General features: G+C 68.9%; 1 protein-coding gene across 17 annotated transcripts in view; it reads left to right on the top strand.

Moving 5' to 3' along the window:
* Positions 1-22274, top strand: part of BRSK2 (BR serine/threonine kinase 2) — a 66095-nt gene that overhangs the window by 36423 nt on the left and 7398 nt on the right. For 8 of the 17 annotated variants that reach the window (XR_014267906.1, XR_014267908.1, XR_014267909.1 and 5 more), the window contains exons 2-17: positions 6201-6295; positions 7621-7706; positions 10234-10374; positions 10876-10992; positions 11725-11758; positions 11974-12042; positions 12126-12272; positions 13614-13645; positions 14063-14227; positions 14346-14443; positions 14519-14669; positions 16423-16488; positions 17638-17661; positions 18460-18520; positions 19248-19455; positions 20172-20220. Coding sequence is in view for 13 of the 17 variants with exons in the window: in XM_082476486.1 (XP_082332612.1) it covers positions 6201-6295; positions 7621-7706; positions 10234-10374; positions 10876-10992; positions 11725-11758; positions 11974-12042; positions 12126-12272; positions 13614-13645; positions 14063-14227; positions 14346-14443; positions 14519-14669; positions 16423-16488; positions 17638-17661; positions 18460-18520; positions 19248-19455; positions 20172-20220 (1543 nt within the window). In the remaining 4 variants the exon portion in view is untranslated. Of the gene's footprint in view, positions 1-6200; positions 6296-7620; positions 7711-10233; positions 10375-10875; positions 10993-11724; positions 11759-11973; positions 12043-12125; positions 12273-13613; positions 13646-14062; positions 14228-14345; positions 14444-14518; positions 14670-16422; positions 16489-17637; positions 17662-18459; positions 18521-19247; positions 19456-20171; positions 20221-22274 lie in introns of those variants that run through there. The other 9 variants (XR_014267907.1, XM_082476492.1, XM_082476491.1 and 6 more) reach the window with 6 other exon arrangements.

The raw sequence follows: 22274 nt of genomic DNA, 5'->3' as shown, positions 1-22274 counted from the left end.
TCCTGCCCTCCACCCCGTCTGGTCACCCGTACCCGCGTCCCCGGCGCGAGGAGGCCGGTGTGGGCACACGGACGGGGGCTTCGCAGGAGCGGGTGTGTCCCGTCCCTTCCCCTCAGGGTTTGTTTCCTGTCCCCTGAAGGCCTGGGCTTGTCGGAGGCTGCGGCCCGGCTCTGTCAGCACCACGGACAGCAGCTGGGGCTGCGCTGTGGCAGAGCGGGTTCTGGTTTCCAGGCCGCCTCCCGCTGGCTCACGCGGAGGTAACAGAGAAACGTGCTGACTCCGGGCTGGCGCCCCTCCCCCGCCGCCAGAGCCTCGGCGCCCGCGTCCGGGGAGACAGGCTGACCCCCACCCTTTATCTGAACCTTCGCCCTCTTCTGGGGGGCGCGAGGCAGAAGCCACACGAGGGGGTCTCGGGGTTGGCCCCTGAGGCAGGGGACTCCCCCGTGGGGTGGGGCGGGCAGGAGGGACAGGGCAGGGTGCCAAGCAGGAGGGAGCCCTGAGCCCGTGAAGCTGCGGCTCGGTGCGTCTGGCATTATGGAGACGGCGGGGCGGCGGGGAGAAGGGCCTTTTAGGCAAAAACTCCAGGGCTCTGGAGAGCTGACGCCGCCGAGGGAGGGGCCCACGGCTTGTGGCTGGGGAGGGAGGGAGGAGGGACTGGGGAGCCACAGAGGACCACGCAGGGGACAGCCTGGCCCCGGGGGTGGAGGGGCCTTCTCTCTTCCTTCAGCTGGCTCCACGCCCCAGGGATGGGCGCTCACGGTGGCAGCACGATCTAGATTTGGTGATTTAAACGAGAAATGGCAAAACCAGTCTTTTCTGTCTTTGCTTTCCCGTCTGTGTGGGAGCCACATGCACTCTGTATGTGTCACTTCGCAGGACTCTGCCAGCAGGGCCCGGGGCAGACCCGGCCGCCGTGCAGAGCCCGTGGGATTTGTGTCACCGAGGTCACACGGCCAGTCGGCAGTGTGGAGGCGCGGGCGGGGGCAACCACGCACGGGACCCACGTACGTGTGTGTGCGCTAGCGTGCGCACACCCCTCTCGTGCCCTGGTTCCCGTGTGCAGAGGACTCCCAGGCCGGCACGTGGTGGCTGTGCAGAGGACACGGCCGGCGAGCGCTGGCTGGCAGCGTGGAGCTCAAGCCAGGGGAGGCTTGAGGTCACACTCCTGTGTTGTCACGTGGTGGGTGGGACACAGGTCAGCCACGGGGGAGAAGGTCGCGAAGCTCTCCTGCCACCGGCACCGGCTGAGCGTGGCCCCCAGGCCCCGGGAATCTCCCTCCCGGCCTGTTAAAGAGGGTGCTGGGAAGGCCCTGGGTGACAGGAACCCACAGGCCATCTTCAGGGGCCGTAAGTGTAGGAAAGGCACCCCAATCCTGGGAGGGAGGCTCTCGCCCATGAGATGCCGCTCCTCCGGAAGGTTGGTCACAGTGCCATGTGGCGGGGGGCTGTGCCCCTATCGCCATCCGGGGGCTCAGATGAGGTGGACAGCGCGTGGGCTGGGTGGGTGGGGGGTTGATAATCAGAGATGGAAACTGACAGGAATGTCACTGACAGGAGTGGGACCTCCCTCTGGTCCTGATTCCCCTGCAACTGCCACTCGGGGGTGGCCAGGAAAGCCCTGGGTGCAGGACGCTCACTGGGCCCCCAAGAGGTGGGGTGGGGCCAGCTGGGGTCTCAGGACCTGACGGCCACAGGCAGAGGAGCGAGGGGCCCCGGTGGGGGGGGGCAGGGCCCTCTGGGAGGTGCTCCAAGCATTCCCTGAGGGAGGCCGCGCAGTGGCCTGGCACCTGGAGAGAAGATGGACAGCTGAGGGCCTGGGGCGGCTCTGAGCTCAGGACGAAGGGCGGAGGGGCAGGCCCCTGGGAGCCACACTGTCTGCCCACAGGGACTGCAGGGCTAGGGCAGCAGGGCTGGGGCTGCAGGGCTGGGGGCTGCAGGGCTGGGGCAGCAGGGCTGGGGGCTGCAGGGCTGGGGCAGCAGGACTGGGGGCTGCAGGGCTGGGGCAGCAGGGCTGGGGGCTGCAGGGCTGGGGCCAGCAGGGCTGGGGCAGCAGGGCTGGGGGCTGCAGGGCTGGGGGCTGCAGGGCTGGGGCAGCAGGGCTGGGGGCTGCAGGGCTGGGGCAGCAGGACTGGGGGCTGCTGGGCTGGGGCAGCAGGGCTGGGGGCTGCAGGGCTGGGGCCAGCAGGGCTGGGGGCTGCAGGGCTGGGGCAGCAGGGCTGGGGGCTGCTGGGCTGGGGCAGCAGGGCTGGGGGCTGCAGGGCTGGGGCCAGCAGGGCTGGGGCTGCTGGGCTGGGGCTGCAGGGCTGGGGGCTGCAGGGCTGGGGCAGCAGGCTGGGGCTGCAGGGCTGGGGCAGCAGGGCTGGGGGCTGCAGGGCTGGGGGCTGCTGGGCTGGGGCTGCAGGGATGGGGGCAGCAGGGATGGGGGCTGCAGGCCTTGGCCAGACCACCCTGAGAGGTCGAGAGGGGAGCCTGATGCTGCCCGCACCAGACCAGGGCCTTCCCCTCCCAGGTGGGCCTGGGGCACCCACAGAGGCTCATTACTTGGGGGTGGAAACAGCGCTGGAGGCTGGCATGCAGTTGGAGGGTAGGGAGTGACCCCACTGTGTCTGTAGGGAGGGGAGTCCTCAGGCGGCCCTGCTGACACCCCCAGTGTTGACTGCCCTGCTGGGCTACAGGGCTGAGCCTGGGGTGCAGAGGGTCCCCTTCCCCCCCCACCGATGCAGCACTGTCACCTGGCCCGGACCCCTGTCCAGCCCCAATGGCAGTCTCTGGGCAGTGCAGTCTGGGCCCCCCTCTCGGGGCTCCCCACAGGGTGGTGGTCCCTTGTGCTCTGTCCACTCCTATGAGCTGGCAGCCCCCTGGGTGCAGGGCCCTCCAGCAGGGTTTCTCCCTGAAGGTACCTGACCAAGAAGAAAAGGGAGGCCAAGGATGACCAGAGAGCCGGAGGGTGAGGCATCTACTCAGGACCACCCCTGCCTGACCTCTGACCCCACAGGCCCGTCCAGCCACCTCCCATGCTGGACCCCTGCAGGTCTGAGAGCCCCGAGGGCTGCACCTTCCCGCTCCCCACTGCTCCCAGGCCGCCCGGGGCCCTGGCCTCCTTCCTCTGACCAGACTGGTGCCCTGGGTTTGATGGCTAAGCGGGGGCCAGCAGGGGCTGCAGAGGGCGCTGAGCCAGGCCTGGAGAGCTCCCTGCTCCCAGCACTGTGGCCGCCTCTTGGCCCTTGAGCCCCAGTAGATGAGTGGAAGGGCCGGAGTGCTCGAGAGGGCCGTCCTGCTGACCCGCGCCCTTGGCCCAGTTGCGGGGAGGTCCCGCACACTTGGGCGCCCTGGGGCGGGGTCTGCTCTCAGTTAGTGTTTCCTGGATCCCCTTGACTCTCCCAGCCGTGCTCAGGAGCCCCGGGAGGTGGGGGCCCATGTTCGTGCACACGCGTCCTTGTGCCTGAGCCTGGGGTGTGGTGGGGAGCTCGTGGGTGGGCCTGGGGTCCTCAGGACGCCCTTGAGGAGCCCCTTCCTGCAGCAGGGCCCAGGCGGTGCAGCACCCCCAAGCACCCGCCGGGCGGGATTGCCTCTGTTCCTCCCGCAATTATCTGTGACGCTCTGTACTCTCCTTCTCTTGACGTGCGCCATATTTGCTGCAAAGGCAATAATTAGAGGTGAAATCACACTTGGAAAATGAGCCTGAGCTGTTGGAGGGCAGGGTAATTAGGGTGGTCTTGGGCTTCCCTAGCAGGCCCTCCTGAGGGTGCACTCTGCTCCCTGCCTCCAGGGAAGTGGCAGGACTGCTTGGAACCCAAACCTCCCACCCCAGAGGACCCCGGGGCTGCAGGAGACCAGCACAGCCAGGGCGGCCTGGAAGCTTCACCCAGGAGGGGCACCTCCATGCAGGGCTTTGAGGGGTGTGTAGGAGTCTGTGGGCAGAGGACTTTCGGGGAAAGAGGCAGCAAGTGGAGGAAGGTGAAGGCAGGGAGATAGCCACCAGAGTTCTAGGACGCGGCCCAGGGCAGCCCCCTGCACCCCAGCCACGTGTCCTGGCCGGGGGCCCAGCCCGCAGGCCCGCTAGCAGCTCTGAGGGTGTGGCAGGCTCACGCCCTGATGGCATGGGGCTCATCCAGGGTACCTTGTCCACTGGGTCCTTTGTCCTCCTGGCCTTTCTGTGCACCAGCTGGTGATGGAGTTTCTCATCTGTGAAGTGAGGGTGGTAACGGTCCCCGATGTCACATGGCCCCAACGCTCTGTCAGCAGACTGGCTGCTATGGTGGTCAGTGATGGGGGTGGTGGCAGCGGCCACTTAGTTTTCCACTTCCGGAGGGTCGCCTGCGTCCCTGTCCAGCTCCCTTTTGAGTTGAAGCTCACTTCCCTTTATTCCCCATGTGCCCGTGACCCCTGCCTCCTGAGGACACGCGTGTAGGGGTGTGTGTGCACAAGTGTGAGGCTCATCTGTGGCGCGTTTCTGGGCCATCTGTCCTGGGCATTAGGGACTTGGAGGCACTTGTGCCCCCGGGGGGCGGCCAGGCCGCCGTTGCTGCGGCTCCTCGAGGCCTGTGCACCTTGTCTGGGAGACTCGCCGGGCAGAAGCCTGCTTCTCACTCAGGCCTGCTCCTGCTGGGTTTCTGCGTCTGCGCCCAGACCTGCCTGGTGCCGGGGTGGAGGGCTCAGTGCCAGGCCCGGTTCCCGTGCTGGAGGCCGTCCTGGAGGCCGTCCTGGAGGCCCTGGGCCACGGCTCTGAATTACAGATGCCGGCGACGCTCCTCCTGCTTCCCGGGGCCCGTTCTCTGTGCTCGGCTCCTGACCTGGAATCACAGGGCTCGGGCTCCGGATCAAAGGCAGCTGGTGAGAGCGCCCAGGAGCCCGCAGCCCTTCCCGGGTGGGAGCCAGGGCTCAGCGGGCCCCCCTGCGGGACCTCTGTCCTTCCCTGAGCCAAGGAGCTTCGGGCCCCCAGGCTCAGGGCTCGGGGGTTCCACCGGGCCTGGTTCCCCGGCCCTCGTCCAGCCCCACCTGCCGCTGCTGCTGCGTCTGGGGGGCACAGGTCACCTCCCGGCCGCCGGCAAGCCCACTGCCCACGGGGAGCAGGAAGGAGGAGGACGCGACACTGCTGGGAAGGTGTGACTGCTCGTGACCCCGAAGGCCTGATGAAGAGACGCGCCTTTTAGGGGAACGTGTTTTCCATGCGTATGGCAAAGAATTCATTTCCCATAAAAAGCAAAGGGCTTTGCAAATTGGTAAGAGCCACCCCTCAGCAGCGTATAAAGGGGCAAGTGCAAAACCGAGTGGTTGGAACCGTGAGACTGCGTCAAGGTCGTAACTAAAGCAGCAGCAACAGAGTGGGCAAAGTGTGAATGAAACTGAGAGGCGTCCAGCGCTCCACATCCCTCAAAACCCAGCAGAGGTCGTGGGCAGGCTGCAGTGCCGTCCTGCGCTGCATCCAGGCGCCCGAATGCCAGAGGCCGCCCGGACCATGGTGGTCACCTCCGTGCCCATCGGGGAACACAGGCCACCGCGGGGAACGTCCAGGTCGGGCCCAGGCTTGGGAGGGGAGAGTGCAGGGCGTCTCTGTCTGAGGCCACAGAGGGTCCAGCGGAGGGCAGGAGGGCAGGAGGCCAGGGGGCAGTGACCAGGACCGCAGCTCCCTGCAGCGTGGTGATGACAGCAGAGGTGAATCGGCGGAGTGTCCTGTCCCGCGGGAGGTGCGGGAGGCAGGCCGCGGGGCCGCAGCTGCCGGGGGAGGGGCCTTGGGCCTGTGCCGGTGTCCTGGGGAGAGCAGGGAGCTGGACACAGGTGTCGGGGGCACCTTGTCCAGGGGTCCGAAGGCCAAGAGGAGGGTGACGGGCGGGGGAGGGGCCTGTGGGACCCGAGGGCACCCTGGCTCCCCTGCCGAGGGGCCGAGCTCTGGCTAAGGTCTGGGGGAGGGACTCCAGGTGTCGCTGGCCGGGGAGTGAGGGCCCGAGGCCCAGGCTGGAGGGGCAGAGGGCCAGCATGTAGCGTGGGGCAGAGTGACCACACTGGGGACAGCCTCTGGCCACCGACCAGGGAGCGTGGGAGGGCAGATGTTGGCCTGGGGTTGGCCCAAGACACGCTGGGGGGGCAGGGGTACAGGATCCCGGCGCTGAGTGAGGGGCTGGGGTTGGGTGCGGGAGGGGCCCTGCTGGTCAGGCCTGGGCGGTGGCCGGACGGGGTCTGAGGGCTCCCCTTGCCCCCAGGCCTCGTGAAGCTGGGGATTCACTGTGTCACGTGCCAGAAGGTGGCTGTCAAGATCGTCAACCGCGAGAAGCTCAGCGAGTCTGTACTGATGAAGGTGAGCATGGGGGGCGGGCGGGGGCAGGTAGGGAGTGCCCAGTGGGCGGGGTGGAGCCAGGCTGCAGGCGAGCCAGCCTGGGAAGGGGGGGTTCCTGCTGGGTCCTGCTGTCCCATCTGTTGAGAGGGCTGGCTGGCCTCAGTTTCCCCCATTAGAATCAGGAGGAGACCCTGTCTCTGAGGGAGAAGAGGAAGTGCCAGGTCCCAGGAGGCCTCGCAGCCCCTCCTCCTCCCCGCTCCCCCCATCTCAGCCCCCCCTACCCCAGCCCTGGTGGAGTCCGGTCCCCTTAGGGACTGAAGCAGACCCCACGTGACTGGAGGACTCTGGGTGGGACCAGACACTCAGCGGGGAGGGGGCCGCCCAGGCTCTGTTACCCGTCTGTCTGGGCTCATCTGTCCAAACGGCTGTCAACTCAGCGGGCAGGGGTGAGGGGCGGAGGGGGAGCAGGCCTGGCCCTCCAGGCACACGGGGGCAGGAAAGCAGGAGGGCCGTGGTGGGTGCCGGCCAGTGACACAGTGAGGACCCCTCTGGCCGGTGGGGGGACCGGCTGGGGAACCCTGGGGGATGCGCCACGGGCTGTTTTTTTTTGTTTTTTGTTTTTAATTAATTTTTGGCTGTGTTGGGTCTTCGTTTCTGTGCGAGGGCTTTCTCTAGTTGCGGCGAGCGGGGGCCACTCTTCATCGTGGTGTGCGGGCCTCTCACTATTGCGGCCTCTCTTGTTGCGGAGCACAGGCTCCAGACGCGCAGGCTCAGCAGTTGTGGCTCACGGGCCCAGTTGCTCCGCGGCATGTGGGATCTTCCCGGACCAGGGCTCGAACCCGTGTCCCCTGCATTGGCAGGTGGATTCTCAACCACTGCGCCACCAGGAAAGCCCCCACGGGCTGGTTTTAAGGGGAGGCGGCGGTCGTTTGGATGGGGTGGGGGCAGTGCTGGTGGGGGGTCGGCAGATTCCCATCCTGCCTTGGCCAGCGCCCGGCTTGGGGGCGGGGTCTTACGTGTCAGTTTGGGGCGCTAAGGTCAAGAGGCCAGGACATATCTGAGTGGGGAGACAGGAGCTATCGCAGTGGAAGTGGACCTGGGGGTGTAACCGGGCCCCCCCCCTCAGAGGCCTGGCAGGGCCGGAGTGCAGCTGGGGGAGGGGCAGGGAGGCGGCCCACGGGGTGGAGATGCTGGTGCGAGGCTGGACCTGCCCCAGGGCCCAGTGCTGCCCCCAAGAGCCCAGCATCCCGGGGGCTCTGTGACCCCACAGCCTGGACGGGCGGGTGGGTGGCGCACGGGTGGGGGCATGAGCCCGGCCTGCAGTGACGGCGCCCCCTTGCCCGCAGGTGGAGCGGGAGATCGCCATCCTGAAGCTGATCGAGCACCCCCACGTCCTCAAGCTGCATGACGTCTATGAAAACAAAAAATATTTGTAGGTATTGCTGGGTCCGGAGAGCTGGGGGGCAGAGGGGGCCGTCCCAGGAGGGGGTCTGAAGGACAGGCCGTGGCGGTCACTGCTCCTTGACCAGGTCCAGGGCTGGTCAGCGGGGACTTGCAGAGCCACTGGCTTGAGGATGGGACCTTCTTGGGGAGCGGACTTGGGGGGGGGGTTGTCGAGGGGCAGGAGCAACTCAGGCCCTTTCTCCCGGCCCCAGTGAGCCTCAGGACCCCGCCACTCTGCTGGGGGCTCCCACGGACCCCCTTGCCAAGCCCCTTGGAGCCCCCGTGTTCTCCCTCGTGTGGGTGGGGACCCCAGGCCGGCCGACCGCCCTGTCGCCACGCCAGGCCCCTCGCCCAGCCCGCCGTCGGGATGCTGAGCGTGGCTGACTTCCTGTCACCACCGAGGCAACTGAGGCTGGCGGACGTCTCCCCGCGTGGGCAGCCCCCCACGTCCCCCGCTGTGTGGCCTCAGCGAGCTCCCCCGGGGGCGTGGGCGGCCGCTTACAGGGTCCCCTCGGGGGAGTCAGCTCTGCCGCTGCCCCGTGTGTGGCCGTAGGAGAGGCCTGGCTGCTGGGCCGCGTCCCTCAGGGAGGGGTTCTGCCAGAGCGTTCCTCGGGACGAGCAGCTGAGCGAGGGGGTGTGTGCAGGGGGCTGGCCTGGCACGGTCCCCGCAGGCCCACTGCCCCAGGGGCCCTCAAGGCCTCGAGCTGGGCCTTGATGGGCCCCTGATGCAGGTTGGCCTTAGTCCCTGCAGCGCTGTCTCGGGCAGGGGAGGTGGGGGCAGGAAGTGGCCCTGGGGGAGCAGGGGGCCCGGGTTCAGCCCCAGTCCCTCCAACAAGCAGCGCCCGCTCTCGGGCCTCCCTCTCCTCCTGTGCCAGCCGGGGACCCCGTGCTGCACGAACGCCCAACTCTGAGTGTTTAACTGCAGATGGGATGACAAGAGCCACCCCCCATGGGGGCCCTGAGAAGAGCAGGGCACTGGTTACCATGGGATCGGGGGTGGGAGGCAGGTGGTGGTCCTGGGCCCCCCCGGACACTGGTGAGCTGAAGCCGCCATCGGGACCGCCGTGAGGGGCACAGGCCCACGTGGGGACCCACCTGGCAGTATCTTGATGACACCCGATGAGTTTGGGGTACGGGCGGGTGCTGGGCAGGCCTTGCCCACCTCTGCACACAGGAGACCGGTCGCACCGCCTCCTCCTGTTCAGATACTTGTGGGGGTGCCAGGCAGGGGGAGAGGCCCCCAGGAGGCCCCCAGGAGAGGCAGGAAGCAGGGAGGGGCCCGGACAGCAGGCCAGGCGGGGGCGCAGCCGAGCAGAGGTGGGGTGACAGGAACAGGATGCTGGGAGCATGGTGGACGGTGGACGGTCTTGGTGCTGCTGGGCCCAGCGCCCTCCCGGGGGTCCCAAGGCGACCCAGGGAGCCTGGAGGCAGGGGAGCAGGCAGGGGATCTCCGCCACCGAGGCTGGGGCACCGCTGGGCCTGTGCTGTGGCCTCCCGCTCAGGAACAGGGCAGGTCCCCTGGGACTGGCCCTGCCTCTGCTCGAACCCCACCCAGTTTCCCCACCCTGTGTCTCCAGCCGTTTCCTCCCCCCAATCCCTCCTCTCTGCAGACAGGCTGCCACCCCTCCCCCCGCTCCAGCCCCTCCATTCCTGCAAGACCAGCTCCTGATACAGCCCCACGAGGCCCACACCCTCATCCTCGCCAGCCCTGGTCCCGCACGTCCCCTGTCACCCACCTCCCCTCCCCAGGCCACCGCAGCCCACCAGGACCACCCCTCCCTGGCTCCCACCCGGGGCTCCTCGGGGCCTGTGCTCAGCCCTCCAGGCCCAGCTCCCCTGAGGCCCGCAGGCATCCGTGTCCACGTGTCTTGGGCCACCCCCCGCCCCACCCTAGAAACCAGCCCCTCAGGTTCCACCCCAGGGAGGCTCAGCTTGGACACAGCCCACTTCTCACTGCAGAGGGGCGTGGGGTCCCCATGGAACCCGGGGCGCCATGGGAAGCCCACCCCTCCAGTAGCTCACCCCCACCCTTCGGCATCACCCCAGCTGTGTTGACCCAAGCTGGGGGCATTCACCACCTGCCTTCTGGCCACACCCACCCAGACCCTCGTCCCACCACCACCCCCCTATCTTCCGAGACCAGCTGTGCCCTGTCCCCCACCCATGCCTTTTTGAGGTCTGCCCTGCTGGCCAGGGCTTCCTGAGGGCCTGAGTGTCCGATGTGTCCCCCCTCCTCTGGGAGCCCAGCCTGGGGTGGCCAGGGGGGGCCTGGAAGGGCCAAGCCTCAGGCTCGCAAGACGGTCAGCAACTGCAGTGCCCCTCTCGCCTTGGGGCCCAGTGTGGCCCTGCTCCTCTGGACCTGCTTCCCTGGAGGTGGGCGGGGACCCCACCCGCTGAGGGTGCCCAGTGCTGGGACGTGGTGGAGGATGGCGCCGGGATGGGGTGGTGGTCCACCGCCTCTGGCCAGCGGTGCCCTGGCTGGGTGCGCCCACCCGACGCCCGCCCGTCCCCCGCAGATACCTGGTGCTAGAACACGTGTCTGGTGGGGAGCTCTTCGACTACCTTGTCAAGAAGGGGAGGCTGACCCCCAAAGAGGCTAGAAAGTTCTTCCGGCAGATCATCTCTGCGCTAGACTTCTGCCACAGTCACTCCATATGGTGCGTCCCCCGCCCCTCCAGGTGCCCTGTCCCCCACCAGGTAGCCCCCGTCCCTGCAGGTGTGCCTCCCCCAACTCTTGCACTACCCCCGTTCCCCCTGGATCAGGCAGTATATCCTCTACTGGCCCCCCAGCCCAGGGGCATCAGAAAGCTTTCTGCCAGGTGCCCACCCAAGTCTCCTTGGTTTTTTCAGGGGTCCTGGGGTCAGGGCACCCTCGGTCTGGGGGCCCCAGGTTGGCCTCGGCCCAGAGCAGGTGTGGTGGGGGAAGCAGCGAAGGGGAACAGGACCCCAGGGAGCAAAGCAGAGCTTGCCCGTTGCTGGCGGAGTCCCTGTCCCTCCATCCTGCCACCCTGCAGCCGGCTGCCCCGTAGGAGACTTCCGATTGGCTGCTGGTGACATCACCAGGCAGCGCTGCCATTGGCCTCATGTTGTGAGGGCAGGGTTTCGGGAGGGGCGGCAGCTCCCACCCCTGTCAGCCTCAACCCCGCCTTCCTTCCCAGCCACCGGGATCTGAAACCAGAAAACCTTCTGCTGGACGAGAAGAATAACATCAGGGTCGCAGACTTCGGCATGGCGTCGCTGCAGGTTGGCGACAGCCTGCTGGAGACTAGCTGCGGGTGAGCTGTGCCCGGGACCGGCTGCCGGTTCTCCATAGGCCAGGAACAGTGGCCAGGGGCTGCTGCCCCGCCCACAGCCTGGCCCCGCGGCTGCCCAGCCAGGTGGCCCCGCAGCCCCGGGGCCCCCCAGCACCCCACAGCCTGGGCTGGAGGCAGGGCCCCGGCTCTGCTCCTGGCACTGTCTCCCCAGTGCAGTTCAGTGAGGGGCTGCAGGCTACCCGCCTGGCCCATTACATCCCTCGGCTCTGTGGCCAGGCTCAGAAAGGCCGGTCTTGCCCTGGGAGCTCCCTGCCCTGCTTGGGAGTGAGGCTGGCATGCCAGCTTCCTGCTCCGTGCACTCTCATGGGGGTGCCGGGGCTGGAACCCTGGACATGCCTCACGGTCCAGCCTCTGGTGATCATCTCCTTGGGAAGGGCAGGTGGGCAGAGAGCCTGGAGCAGAGTGGGCCCCTGGGTCCCAGGCCTGGGCCTCCCCCAGGAGCATGCAGGGGGGATTAGGTTGTGAGGGAATCGGCACCAAAGCCCTGGGGCCTCCTGGTGGGCCTGAGAATCCCACAGTGGGGCATCCGCCCCAGGCAGAGTTTGCGGTGGGGAGGGGGGGGAGCGGGGAGGACCCCTCCCTCCGCCTCCACCTGCTGCGGTCCTGGGGGCAGTCCAGAAGTCCAGGGGGCGGGACGGCTGGGTGCACGGTGGGTCCTGAGTCTCCTGCCCTGACTGCTGCCTTTGCCCTCAGGTCCCCCCACTATGCCTGCCCGGAGGTCATCCGGGTAAGTAACCACCCCACCACGCGCCCCCACCCTGGTCCCTGTCCCGCCTAGGGGGCCTCCCTGCCCCGGAGATCGCGGACCCCCAGGCCGGGGCCTGGCCGCCTGTCCTTGGCGCCGCCCACGGGGCCAGCTCCTCCCAGACGCTTCCCCTGGGCCCCTCGGTCCCCGCAAAGACCCCGACCCTGCGCCCGCACCAACCCCAGTGCTGTCCGCAGGGAGAGAAGTACGATGGCCGCAAGGCAGACGTGTGGAGCTGCGGCGTGATTCTGTTCGCCCTGCTTGTGGTGAGGCTGCCCCCGCCCCCGCCCCCATCCCCATCCCGCCCCCTCGTCGGTCCGCCCCCGCGGTGACCCGGTCCCGCCGGCAGGGGGCGCTGCCCTTCGACGACGACAACCTGCGGCAGCTGCTGGAGAAGGTGAAGCGGGGCGTGTTCCACATGCCGCACTTCATCCCGCCCGACTGCCAGAGCCTGCTGCGCGGCATGATCGAGGTGGACGCCACGCGGCGCCTCACGGTGCGTCCCTCCTCCCCCAGAGCTCGTATCTGGGCGCACGGGCGCGGGGCGGAGGCCGCGGGTGCGCGAGGGCACAGGCATGGGCGCGTGCCCGGCGTGAACGCGCGCAGGTGGTGGGTGCGCGCGCCCAGGGCCGTCCGCGCGCGAGTGCGGTCCAGGAGCGCGGAGTCTCTCCGGCCGTCCGGGGCCTGCCCTGTACGCGAGAAGAGTTCCTCATGACCGACTCCAGTGGCCAGGGGGTGGCCAGGGTCTGAGGGAAGCCCCCGCTTCTGAAAGACGCCCCAGCCAGCCGTCTCTGGTCTCCTCTGGGCTCGGTTCGTGCCAGGATGTCAGGTCCCCCGGGCAGGGGCAGCAGGACTGCCCGAGAGGCCGCGCTCCCCAAGCAAGCCCCCCAGGTCAGGGTGGAGAGCGGGGTAGCCCCGAGCCTCCCGCTCCCACCTGCACGCAGCCGCTCCCGCACGCACCCAGCCGCTCCCACCTGCACCCAGCCGCTTCCGCACGCACCCAGCCGCTCCCGCACGCACCCAGCCGCTCCCACCTGCACGCAGCCGCTCCCGCACGCACCCAGCCGCTCCCGCACGCACCCAGCCGCTCCCACCTGCACCCAGCCGCTCCCACCTGCACGCAGCCGCTCCCGCACGCACCCAGCCGCTCCCACCTGCACCCAGCCGCTCCCACCTGCACGCAGCCGCTCCCGCACGCACCCAGCCGCTCCCACCTGCACGCAGCCGCTCCCGCACGCACCCAGCCGCTCCCGCACGCACCCAGCCGCTCGCACCTGCACCCAGCCGCTCCCACCTGCACCCAGCCGCTCCCGCACGCACGCAGCTGCTCCCACCTGCACCCAGCCGCTCCCGCACGCACCCAGCCGCTCCCGCACAGGTGGGCTGAGCCCCAGCTGCTTCCCGGCTGCTGTCCTCCCTCAGGCCTCCCGCCCTGAGCCCCGGGGGCTCCTGCTTCCCACCCCCCAAACCGCTCCCTCGGCCCCTGCCTGCAGCCCGCACTCTCCCCAGCTCTTTGCTGTCTCTAGGGTGGCGTTTTCTCTTCCACTTGAGATAGGCAGGGTCAGGGGTGCTAGCCTGGAGCACCCCCCCCCCGTGCTCTCCCCACTCTCCATCCTCCCGCAACGCCTCCCCCTCCTCCAGCCTCTCCCTCCCCCTCTGGGTCCTCCCTGTGGCTCCGTACCTGTCCCCTCCCCCCCTCCTCCCCCCTCCCCCCCTCCCCCATTCTCCTGCTCTCTCCACACTCAGGCCCCCACCTCCCTGCTCCCGCTCCCGCTGGCCTCCTAACGTGGCCTCTGCTCCTTCCTCGTACTAACTCCCTGTTTCTCTTTCCTTGTAGCTAGAGCACATTCAGAAACACATTTGGTATATGTAAGTAGCTTTTCCTCCCCTCATCGCCTGCTTTGCCTGCCGCTGTGGCCTGGAGGGCCTGCTAGGGAAGGCGGGGGGGGGCGGGGGGGGGCAGGGGGCCCAGCGCAGGCTTGCCTCCAGCCTCGGGCCACCCGGCCAGCTCTCGGGGCCCCTGGGCCGGCCTGCGCTGGGCACATGCAGGACGCAGGACGCGCGCAGGGGCCGGGCGCGTGCAGGACGCGGGAGGCGCGCCGGGGCCGGGCGCGTGCAGGACGCGGGAGGCGCGCAGGGGCCGGGCGCGTGCAGGACGCGGGAGGCGCGCAGGGGCTGGGCGCAGGCAGAGCAGCAGGACTCGGGGCCCCAGGAAGGGGAGGGGGCGGAGGAGCCTGGGGCTGGGCCAGAGGTGAGTGAGTGGCGGCGGCGCCTTGTCACCCACAGAGGAGGCAAGAACGAGCCAGAGCCGGAGCAGCCCGTCCCCCGCAAGGTGCAGCTCCGCTCGCTGCCCAGCCTGGAGGACATCGACCCCGACGTGCTGGACAGCATGCACTCGCTGGGCTGCTTCCGGGACCGCAACAAGCTGCTGCAGGACCTGCTGTCCGAGGAGTGCGTCCAGGAGCCGCGCCGGGCCGGGGGCTGGGGGGCCATGGTGGAGTCTGTGGGTGGGGATGCCGCCCTCCAGGAACCCCCATCCACCCTTCCTGGCGCCTCTCGCCCGCTGCAGGGAAAACCAGGAGAAGATGATTTATTTCCTTCTCCTGGACCGGAAAGAAAGGTATCCGAGCCATGAGGACGAGGACCTGCCGCCTAGGAACGAGATAGGTACAAGGTCCCAGGGTGGCCCGGCCCATGCTGCCCCCTCCAGGCCGCCTGGCCCTGACCCCCATCTGCACGCAGACCCTCCCCGGAAGCGCGTGGATTCCCCAATGCTGAACCGGCACGGCAAGCGGCGGCCTGAGCGCAAGTCCATGGAGGTGCTGAGCGTGACGGACGGCGGCTCCCCGGTGCCTGCGCGGCGGGCCATCGAGATGGCCCAGCACGGCCAGAGGTGCGTGCCTGCTGGGAGGGCCCAGCGCTCCGCCGCCTGGTGCCCCGGCCCAGTCAGCGACGGGGCCTCTCACGGGCTGTGCTGGGCCTGGCTTGGCTCTTCTTTGCGCCCCCGGCCCTGGGGCTGGGCTAAGGCCACTGGGCAGGGCTGGACTGCATGGGCTGCACTGGCTGCATCGAGCTGAGCTGGGCTAGGCTGCCCTGGGCAGGGCTGCGCTGGGCAGAGCTGGCTGAGCTGGGCTAAGGTAGGCTGCACTGGGCAGGGCAGGTCTGCACTGGGCTGGACTGAGCTGAAGTAGGTTGATCTGGGCTGAACTCTGGGCTGGGCTGGGCTGGACTGAGCTGGCCAGGGCTTTGCTTTGTTGGCCTGGGTTAAACTGGGCTGGGTCAGGCCATCGTGGACAGGACTGGGCTGAGCTGGGCCGGAGTGGGTTAGACTGAGTAGGTCTGAGCTGAGCTGAGCTGAGCTGGGCTTAAGTGGGTTGAGCTGGGCTGCTGAGAGGTCAAGCTGTGTTCAGAGCTGCAGCCCAGTAGGCTTGTCCCTGATTGACGCTGAGCCCCCGTTTGGGTCACCTGTGGCAGTGCGGGGGTCAGGGACGTGGAATTTTGGGGCAGGGCGGTGGGTGAGGAGCAGGTCTGGGCAATCCAAACAGACCCCCCCCCCCGCACCGGAGGAAGGACATCCAGGTCCTGCAGAGCCTCTGCTGAGTCAGGGCTGGCTGGGCGAGACCAAGCTTTCCTGCCCGGGCAGGGGCTTCAGCCATCTGGGGACAGCCCCTTCGGCCAGGCCTCCGAGGAGCCGCAGGGCTACTGGGCCACCATCAGGATTCAACTGGCTGCCCAACTCACAGGCCACAGCCCCATGGTGGTCCCAGGCCCTCCCCGGGAAGCAGGCTGGCTCAGCCTCTGACCTGGGGTCCTGGCCTCTGGGGCTTCCTTCCAGGTCTCCAGGCCGCGTGGCCCACCCGCTGCGGGCTCGTGCACTGGCGTGGGGGGAGGGGAGGAGCAGGAAGGTCCCTGCTGGCCGCGGTCTTGCCCTGATTGTGCCTTGTGTCCTGCTTGCTGGGGGTGCACCTCTCCCGGCGGGGCCCCAGGGAAACGGCCCCCTCCAGTGGCCCAGGCGAGAGGTCACCTCTCCCCAGCCTACTTTTCCCGAGCCTTGTCCTGGCTTCCGGTTCAACACCTGCAGGGCAGCTTGAAGGCTCGCCAGCCCTCCCCGCACCAGCCACCCACACCCCGCACACCGCAGCTGCCTGGGGCAGGCGCAGGCGCAGGCGCAGGGGCTGGGCGTGGGAGGCCCCCCCCCCCCCCGTCGTGGTTTCTGCTCTACTTTCCAGGCCTGGACGCCTCGGGGGCCGGGGGTGCCTGGGGGAGGTGGGGTGGGGTCAGGTGTGAGCCGTCCTTCCCCTGGCACTTCCCCACTCGCGGCTGCTTCTCAGGCTCTGCCTCCTCTCTGGCCTGGACACTCGTTACCACAACAGGCCACACCCGCTGGGGCTGGAGGGGTCCCGGGGCTGGCGGCAGCGCTAGGCATCCTCCAAGGCCTGGCCAGGCCACCCTGCCGAGCAAGTCATGGGGCTGGGTGTGCTACGGCCCTGGTGCTCTCCTGCCTGACCTCCCCCTCACGTCCGTGCGCCCTGGCCTGGGGCCAGGGGGGTGGTGCCCAGCTTGGAGCTGTGTGGAGGTCTGGTCTCCTGGACCGCCTGGTGGGGCTGCGTCAGTAACTCTGTTTTCTCGCTTTGTTCCCGCTGTAGTAAAGCAATGTTCAGTAAAAGCCTGGATATCGCTGAAGCCCACCCCCAATTCAGCAAAGAAGACAGGTATACACCCTGCCCACCCATCCCCCGCCCCCCAGCCCCAGAGACAGTGGCGGGCCTGGTGGCAGGGCTGGCCTGAGGTGCATCTGGCCCTCTCCCCTTTGGCAAGGGAACCTTTCAGCGAGCCGGGGACGGGCCCGGGTCAGGCTAGGCTGACGCCCAGGAGGAGGAGCGGGGCTGCTGGGACGAGGCCCATGGCCGGCCCCGAGAGGGGCTGGGAGACCCAGAGACTCTCCCTGCCCTGGGCCTCTGGGCTGCAGGCCGTGAGGTCCCTTCCGGCCGGCCCTTGCCGTGTGGTCAGTGGGCCTCCGTGGCCCTCGTTAAGCTCCCCTCCCCCATCCCACACTGGCCCATATCCTGGGACCACTGTGCTGCCCGCAAGGACCAGAGTAGACGTGGCAGCCCCAGGCAGCTGCAGGCTCCCTAGGAAGGGGCAGGAGGTGTGCCGGTCCCAGGGGTCTCTGCACAGGGTCTGGCCTTCCGGAGCCCCTGGCCCCGCCCCTGCAGGGCCTCCTGCCCGGCGGTGACAGTGGCGGGGCCTCACTCGCCCCCTGGCCCCCTCTGACTCCCCCTGCACCTGCCTGCGCCTCACCCGCTGTGCTCCGCGCCCTGGCTGCTCTCGTGCTGGCGCCGTCCTTCCGCAGCTCAGTTTCCAGGGACCGCCTGGTTAGACAGGAGGGTGTGCACGCGGCTCCCCTCTCTCTCCCGCTGCTGCTTCTCCGCTTTCCGTGTGCCGAGCAGCAAGCTCATGGCTGGCTTTTGGCTGCTGGGGTGGGCACCAGCTGGCACCGACCAGCCCCCCAGCCCCGTTCTCAGCCTCTGGAAGCTTCGGGCCCGGGCCCGGCTCTGAGTGCGGTCCTGGGCTCGGGCAGGCTGGGCCGGGGGTGCTGAGAGCGGCGTCTGTGCTGCCCTCGGCTCCGGGCTGTGTCAGCTCGCGGGGCGGGAGTCGGAGGGTCATCGCCACGGGGCCCCAGTCCACAGGTGCCGGGGGACCGGCCAGCGTGGGCTCAGCTCCGGCCCGAGGCCCAGGGGCCAGCTGCGGTGTGGGCAGTGTGGCCGGGCTGGCGGGTGGGCGGTGTGGACGCCCTTCACTCTCTTCTGTCCTCTTCTCTCCTGTGGCTGCCTCGACCCCTCCGGTTTCCTTGCTCTAAGGATGGCAGGTGCCGGCGCCCAGGGGTGAGCGGGCGTTTCCTTTCCCTCGAGGCCACGCGGGGTGGTGGAGCGAGGCCCCGCAGGCCTGGCCCTGCCCCGAGAGGTGTCCAGTTCCTGCCCTGAGGGGGCGGCGGCTGCCTGCGTGTCTCCGCTGGGCATGCTGCGCCAGTGGCCTCTCTCCGGCCAGGCCCAGGCCAGGTCTGCAGGCCAGATGGGGCCGGGGTGGACCGAGCCCGCGTCCCTGCTGACGCCCGTCCCAGGTGCTCGTGGTGTGAGCAAGGGGAGGGCCGTGGGCGTGGAGGGGCTGGGCTGGTGCCAGCTGGTGGCCCGCACGGCAGGGTGTGAGGCGCCGGGCGGAGCGCAGGACTCGGGGCCTGTGACAGCTCAGCGTCGGGGTTCAGCCGGGCTGCCTCAGGGCACCGGGGCTGGGGTCGGCTCACGGGAAGCCCTGTGTCCTCTCATCCCGGGCCCCGAGAGATCCTTGCCGAGGGCTCCTCTGTGCCATCCTGGACCTGCGGCCTCGGGCCTTGGACACAGGGCACCTTCTGCGTGGGGGGAAGAGGAGTCCCACGGTCTCCAGCTGCACCACTGGGGCTCTGATGGGGCCCCCAAGGGGCGGTGGGCTCTCCTGGGCCTGGTGAGAAGCAGGGCGGGGACAGCAGGACAGCCCCAGGCACGGCCAGGTGTGCCGCAGACTGGGGCAGCCTCGGGGCTCTCAACCAGGGCTCCAGGCCTCCTGGAGGGTCCACCTGAGGGGAGAGGGGAGCCGAGAGCCTGAGGCCCCTTCCCGGTCTGAGCCGCCCTCTGCACCTGTGTCCCCAGGTCTAGGTCCATCAGCGGCGCTTCCTCAGGCCTCTCCACCAGCCCACTGAGCAGCCCCCGGGTAAGTGACCCCGCCCCAGCTCCGTCACCAGCGTGCGCCCGGGCGGGGGGCGGCTCGGTGGGCCCCCAACCCCGCCTGCTGCTGGGGCCGCCCGCGTGGTGACAGCTGCTGCTCTGTGGGCTCCGGCCGCCTTCGCTAACTGCACGTTTTTTGTTTTGTTTTGTTTCGTTTGTTTTCTCGTGTGTTCTTTTCTTTTGTGGTGAACGCTCCCACCCCGCTGCCTGCCTGCCCCCGCTGGTCCTGCCTTGGGGTCCCCGGGTGCTGTGTGTGCATGCGGGGCGGGCGGGGCATGCACTGGGGCCGCTTGGCTCTCGGGGGCCCGTGCGCTCTCCCTCCTGCCCTCTGCGCTGCCCCGTAGCCTGTTAGAAAGTTTGTCTTGCCTCCCCCGCCCCCCGAGCTCCCCTTTGTGGCCTGCCCCCCGGCCACCTCCGTGGAGCCCGAAGCTGGCCGGAGCGCCTCGCGGCCCGGACACGTCCTCCCTCCACAGGCCGCCCCGCGGCCCAACCCCAAGACCCAGACCTTGCCGAGCAAGGCCAAGCTGACCGACAAGCCGCTGCAGGGCACCAAGTCCAACCCACTCCCGGCTGGCACCCAGGCCCGGCCCCTTGTTGCGGGAGGCCTCAGCCCCCAGCTGGCCCTGACCCCAGGCCCACCCACCCTGCCGGCCCCTGCCCGGCTCCCACCCACCGGGACTGAAGCAAACACCAAATCTGTCCCCACCATACAGGTGACCCCTCACCCCTCTCCGAGGGGCAGTCCCCTCCCTACCCCCAAGGGGACGCCTGTGCACACGCCCAAGGAGAGCCCGGCCGGCACACCCAACCCCACGCCACCGTCCAGCCCCAGCGTGGGAGGGGTGCCCTGGAGGACACGGCTCAACTCCATCAAGAACAGCTTCCTGGGGTCACCCCGCTTCCACCGCCGGAAACTGCAAGGTGAGTATGTGGCGGGACACACGGGGTGGGCGGGGCTCGGGGGGCTGGTGGCAGGGAGCCGTCCTGGCGAGCGGGGCAGGCGGGGGCCGGCTTCAGAGGGTCTTCCCCTCCCCCTTGGTGGTTTATCCTCCCGAAAGCGCTGGCGGGAGGTACCCCCAGTGTCCACGTGTCCCCAAGCCTGCCCCCCGTGTGTCAAGGACCCCACAGTGCAGGGATGCCTGCCCGGCGGGTGCAGCCTTGGGACCCCTCCTGGCTCCATTGTTCCCCTTTGGCCCAGCGGCCTGCTCAGGCCGGGCTGCCTGAGCCCCACAGAGGAGAGCGGGCCAGTGGGCGGGTGTGGTGAGGAAGCCCACGGGGCTGGGGCAGTGGTAGGCAGCCTGCCCCTGCGTGCTGGGTGCCGAGGGTCAACTGGTACCTCCAGGCCACCAGGCCCCACCAGCCACCCAGCGCGGTCGACGGGCAGTGCCATCGATCCCGGGACAGCAGGGCTGGTTGGAGGCCAGAGACGGTGAGGCCTGGTTTCAGCACCAGAAGGCAGGACAGCTCCCTGTAGCCCGAGACTCCTGCGGCCGGGCGGGCAGGAGCCGGGAGCCGACCCGTGCCCGTGGGCGCTGGAGACGGTGCCGTGGCTCCCGACGCCCCACCCGCGGCGCAGGCGTCCTAGTGGGGGAAGGGTGGAGCGGTCACCACACTCTCCCCGTCCTTCCCGTGTGCAGTTCCGACGCCCGAGGAGATGTCCAACCTGACCCCGGAGTCGTCCCCAGAGTAAGTGGCCCTGCCCGAGGTCAAGTGTGACCTATCGCCGCCTTCTTAGCGTGTGGGGGTCTGTGACGGACCCTCCCATGTGTCAGGCCGGGGGATCCACTGAGGGCTTTGGGGTCCCTCAGCGCTGGGGTCTCTGTGTCTCCACGTCGAATGCCAGGCTGGGGGGCAGGGCCTGGGCGGTGAGGGAGCTGCTCTTCCCAGATGTGCTCAGAAGCCCCAGCCTGGGGGTGCCTGGAACCGGGGGTGGCAGGGGAGAGCACAGCCACGCCTCAGGGTGACCGTCCCCACCTGCCGAGAGCCCTGGCCTCCACATGGGGGAGCGTGTGGGCCCCCAGCCCTTGGTGACCAGGGATGTGGTGCCTGCAGGGGGGGCCTCCACCAGGGAGGGGCGCTGGGCAGTGCTGACTGGAGCTTCCCAGGGTGAACCCAGCCCGGAGTGTGGACGGACACCTGGCGACTCCTAGGGATGGAGGGTCTCAGGGAGCAGGCAAGGAGGAGGAACGGCCGGCGGAAGCACATGTCCAGGGCAGGGTGGCCTTGGCCAAGGTCAGGACAGATCGAGCCCCCGGCTCACCATCCTGCAAGGGGAGGAAGCAGGGCCTTGAGGCGACAGGGGGGCAGTGCTTCCGCCCAGCCGGATGTCTGGACGCGAGTCCTGTGTGTCTGGGCTGCAGACCCCAGAGAGGCCCCAGCCTTCGCTCCCCACCGCCTCGTGCGAACATGAAGTGCGGAGCGGACACAGGGCAGGGCCGCTGTGACCTCACCGGCAGCCTTCGGCCCGGCAGGAGAAGCTGCCGTTACCCTGTCGTCGTGACCCCGCGTGGGGCCTGTGGACACAGCGGGAGCGGGCGGGGGCGGAGCTGGAGGGCAGCCAGCCTGAAGTGTGGGGTTTTGGGATCTCCGTGGTTCCACCGTTTGTCTCCCTTTGGTCACGGTTTCCTGCTGTCATCAGAAGCTCTCACAAACATATTTGTAACAGAATTGTTAGGTTTATCAGAAAACTCAAAAAAAAAAGCCACCCAGAGCAGCTGACACCACCGTGCAGGTGGCCTGCAGCCTCCTCTGCCCGTTCTCGAGTCCTGGAGGCCTCGTCCCCCTCCCGAGGGCCCCGGCCAGCGTCGCCACCCGGTGCGTGTGGCTGCTGGGAAAGAGCAGACGGGCGGCCCTGGGGGGCCGCTGCACCCGCAGCACCCACTCCTCCCAAGGACGTGCTCGCCCGCCCTGAGACGTCCCCTCCACCAGCGGCCAGCAGCCTCGTGTCAGTTGAGCGTGTGCGTCCGCGTGTTCCAGAACCGGCCCATGCGATCGTGGGGCTGGCGAGTCCGGGGACTGTAGGCCTCGCAGGCGGGAATCAGGGCGGCTCCTCCGTCTCAGTGCTGAGAATCCCTTCCCCTCCAGGAGCCTCAGCCTTTGCTCTCAGGACCTCCCACCGAGCGGACAAGGCCCGCCACGTCCAGAGTCTGCTCGTCACGACGTCTCAAAGTTGCTCTCAAGAAGTACACCCAACCTTTACCAAACAGGCCCAGTTGACGCCCAGACTTAATTAACCGTCACAGGCCTTCCTGGCTCATCCAGGCTGCTTTCAAACCAGACACCAAAGCACAACACGGAGCTTTCCTGTTGCTCTGTCTCTTCATCGAGGGAGGAGGGGCAGAAGCCCCCACCGCGGGCTTCAGAACCGCCTCCTGGCCCACGTCCTGGGCTGAGGCCCCAGTGTGGTGCTGGGGTGAGTGGCGCGGGCGGCCAGCACCCCAGAGCTCAGCACGCCAGCGGCCACAGAGACAGCAGGATGTGGGGAGGGAGGCGAAGGTGGCCAAGTACGGCGTGGCGTCGGGAAGGATGTGTGTCCCTGCGGCTCTGCCTCCGCCAGGTCTCTGGGGCCGGCTCCAGCCGCAGGAGCGGGCGGCCTCTGTCGGCAAGCTGCCTGCTGCTGCCACGTCGCCACGGGCTGCAGAGCCGGCTCTGGAAACGGGCAGGAAAAGGGAAGGCGCACGGCAGGAAACAGCAGCCAAGCCTCAGGCCCCACGGCTCACGCTGCCAGCAAGACACCGGGC

This window comes from Balaenoptera physalus, assembly GCF_965194825.1.
Source record: "Balaenoptera physalus genome assembly, chromosome: 10".
NCBI lineage: Eukaryota > Metazoa > Chordata > Mammalia > Artiodactyla > Balaenopteridae > Balaenoptera > Balaenoptera physalus.
This window is presented reverse-complemented; position numbering and strand designations above follow the sequence as displayed.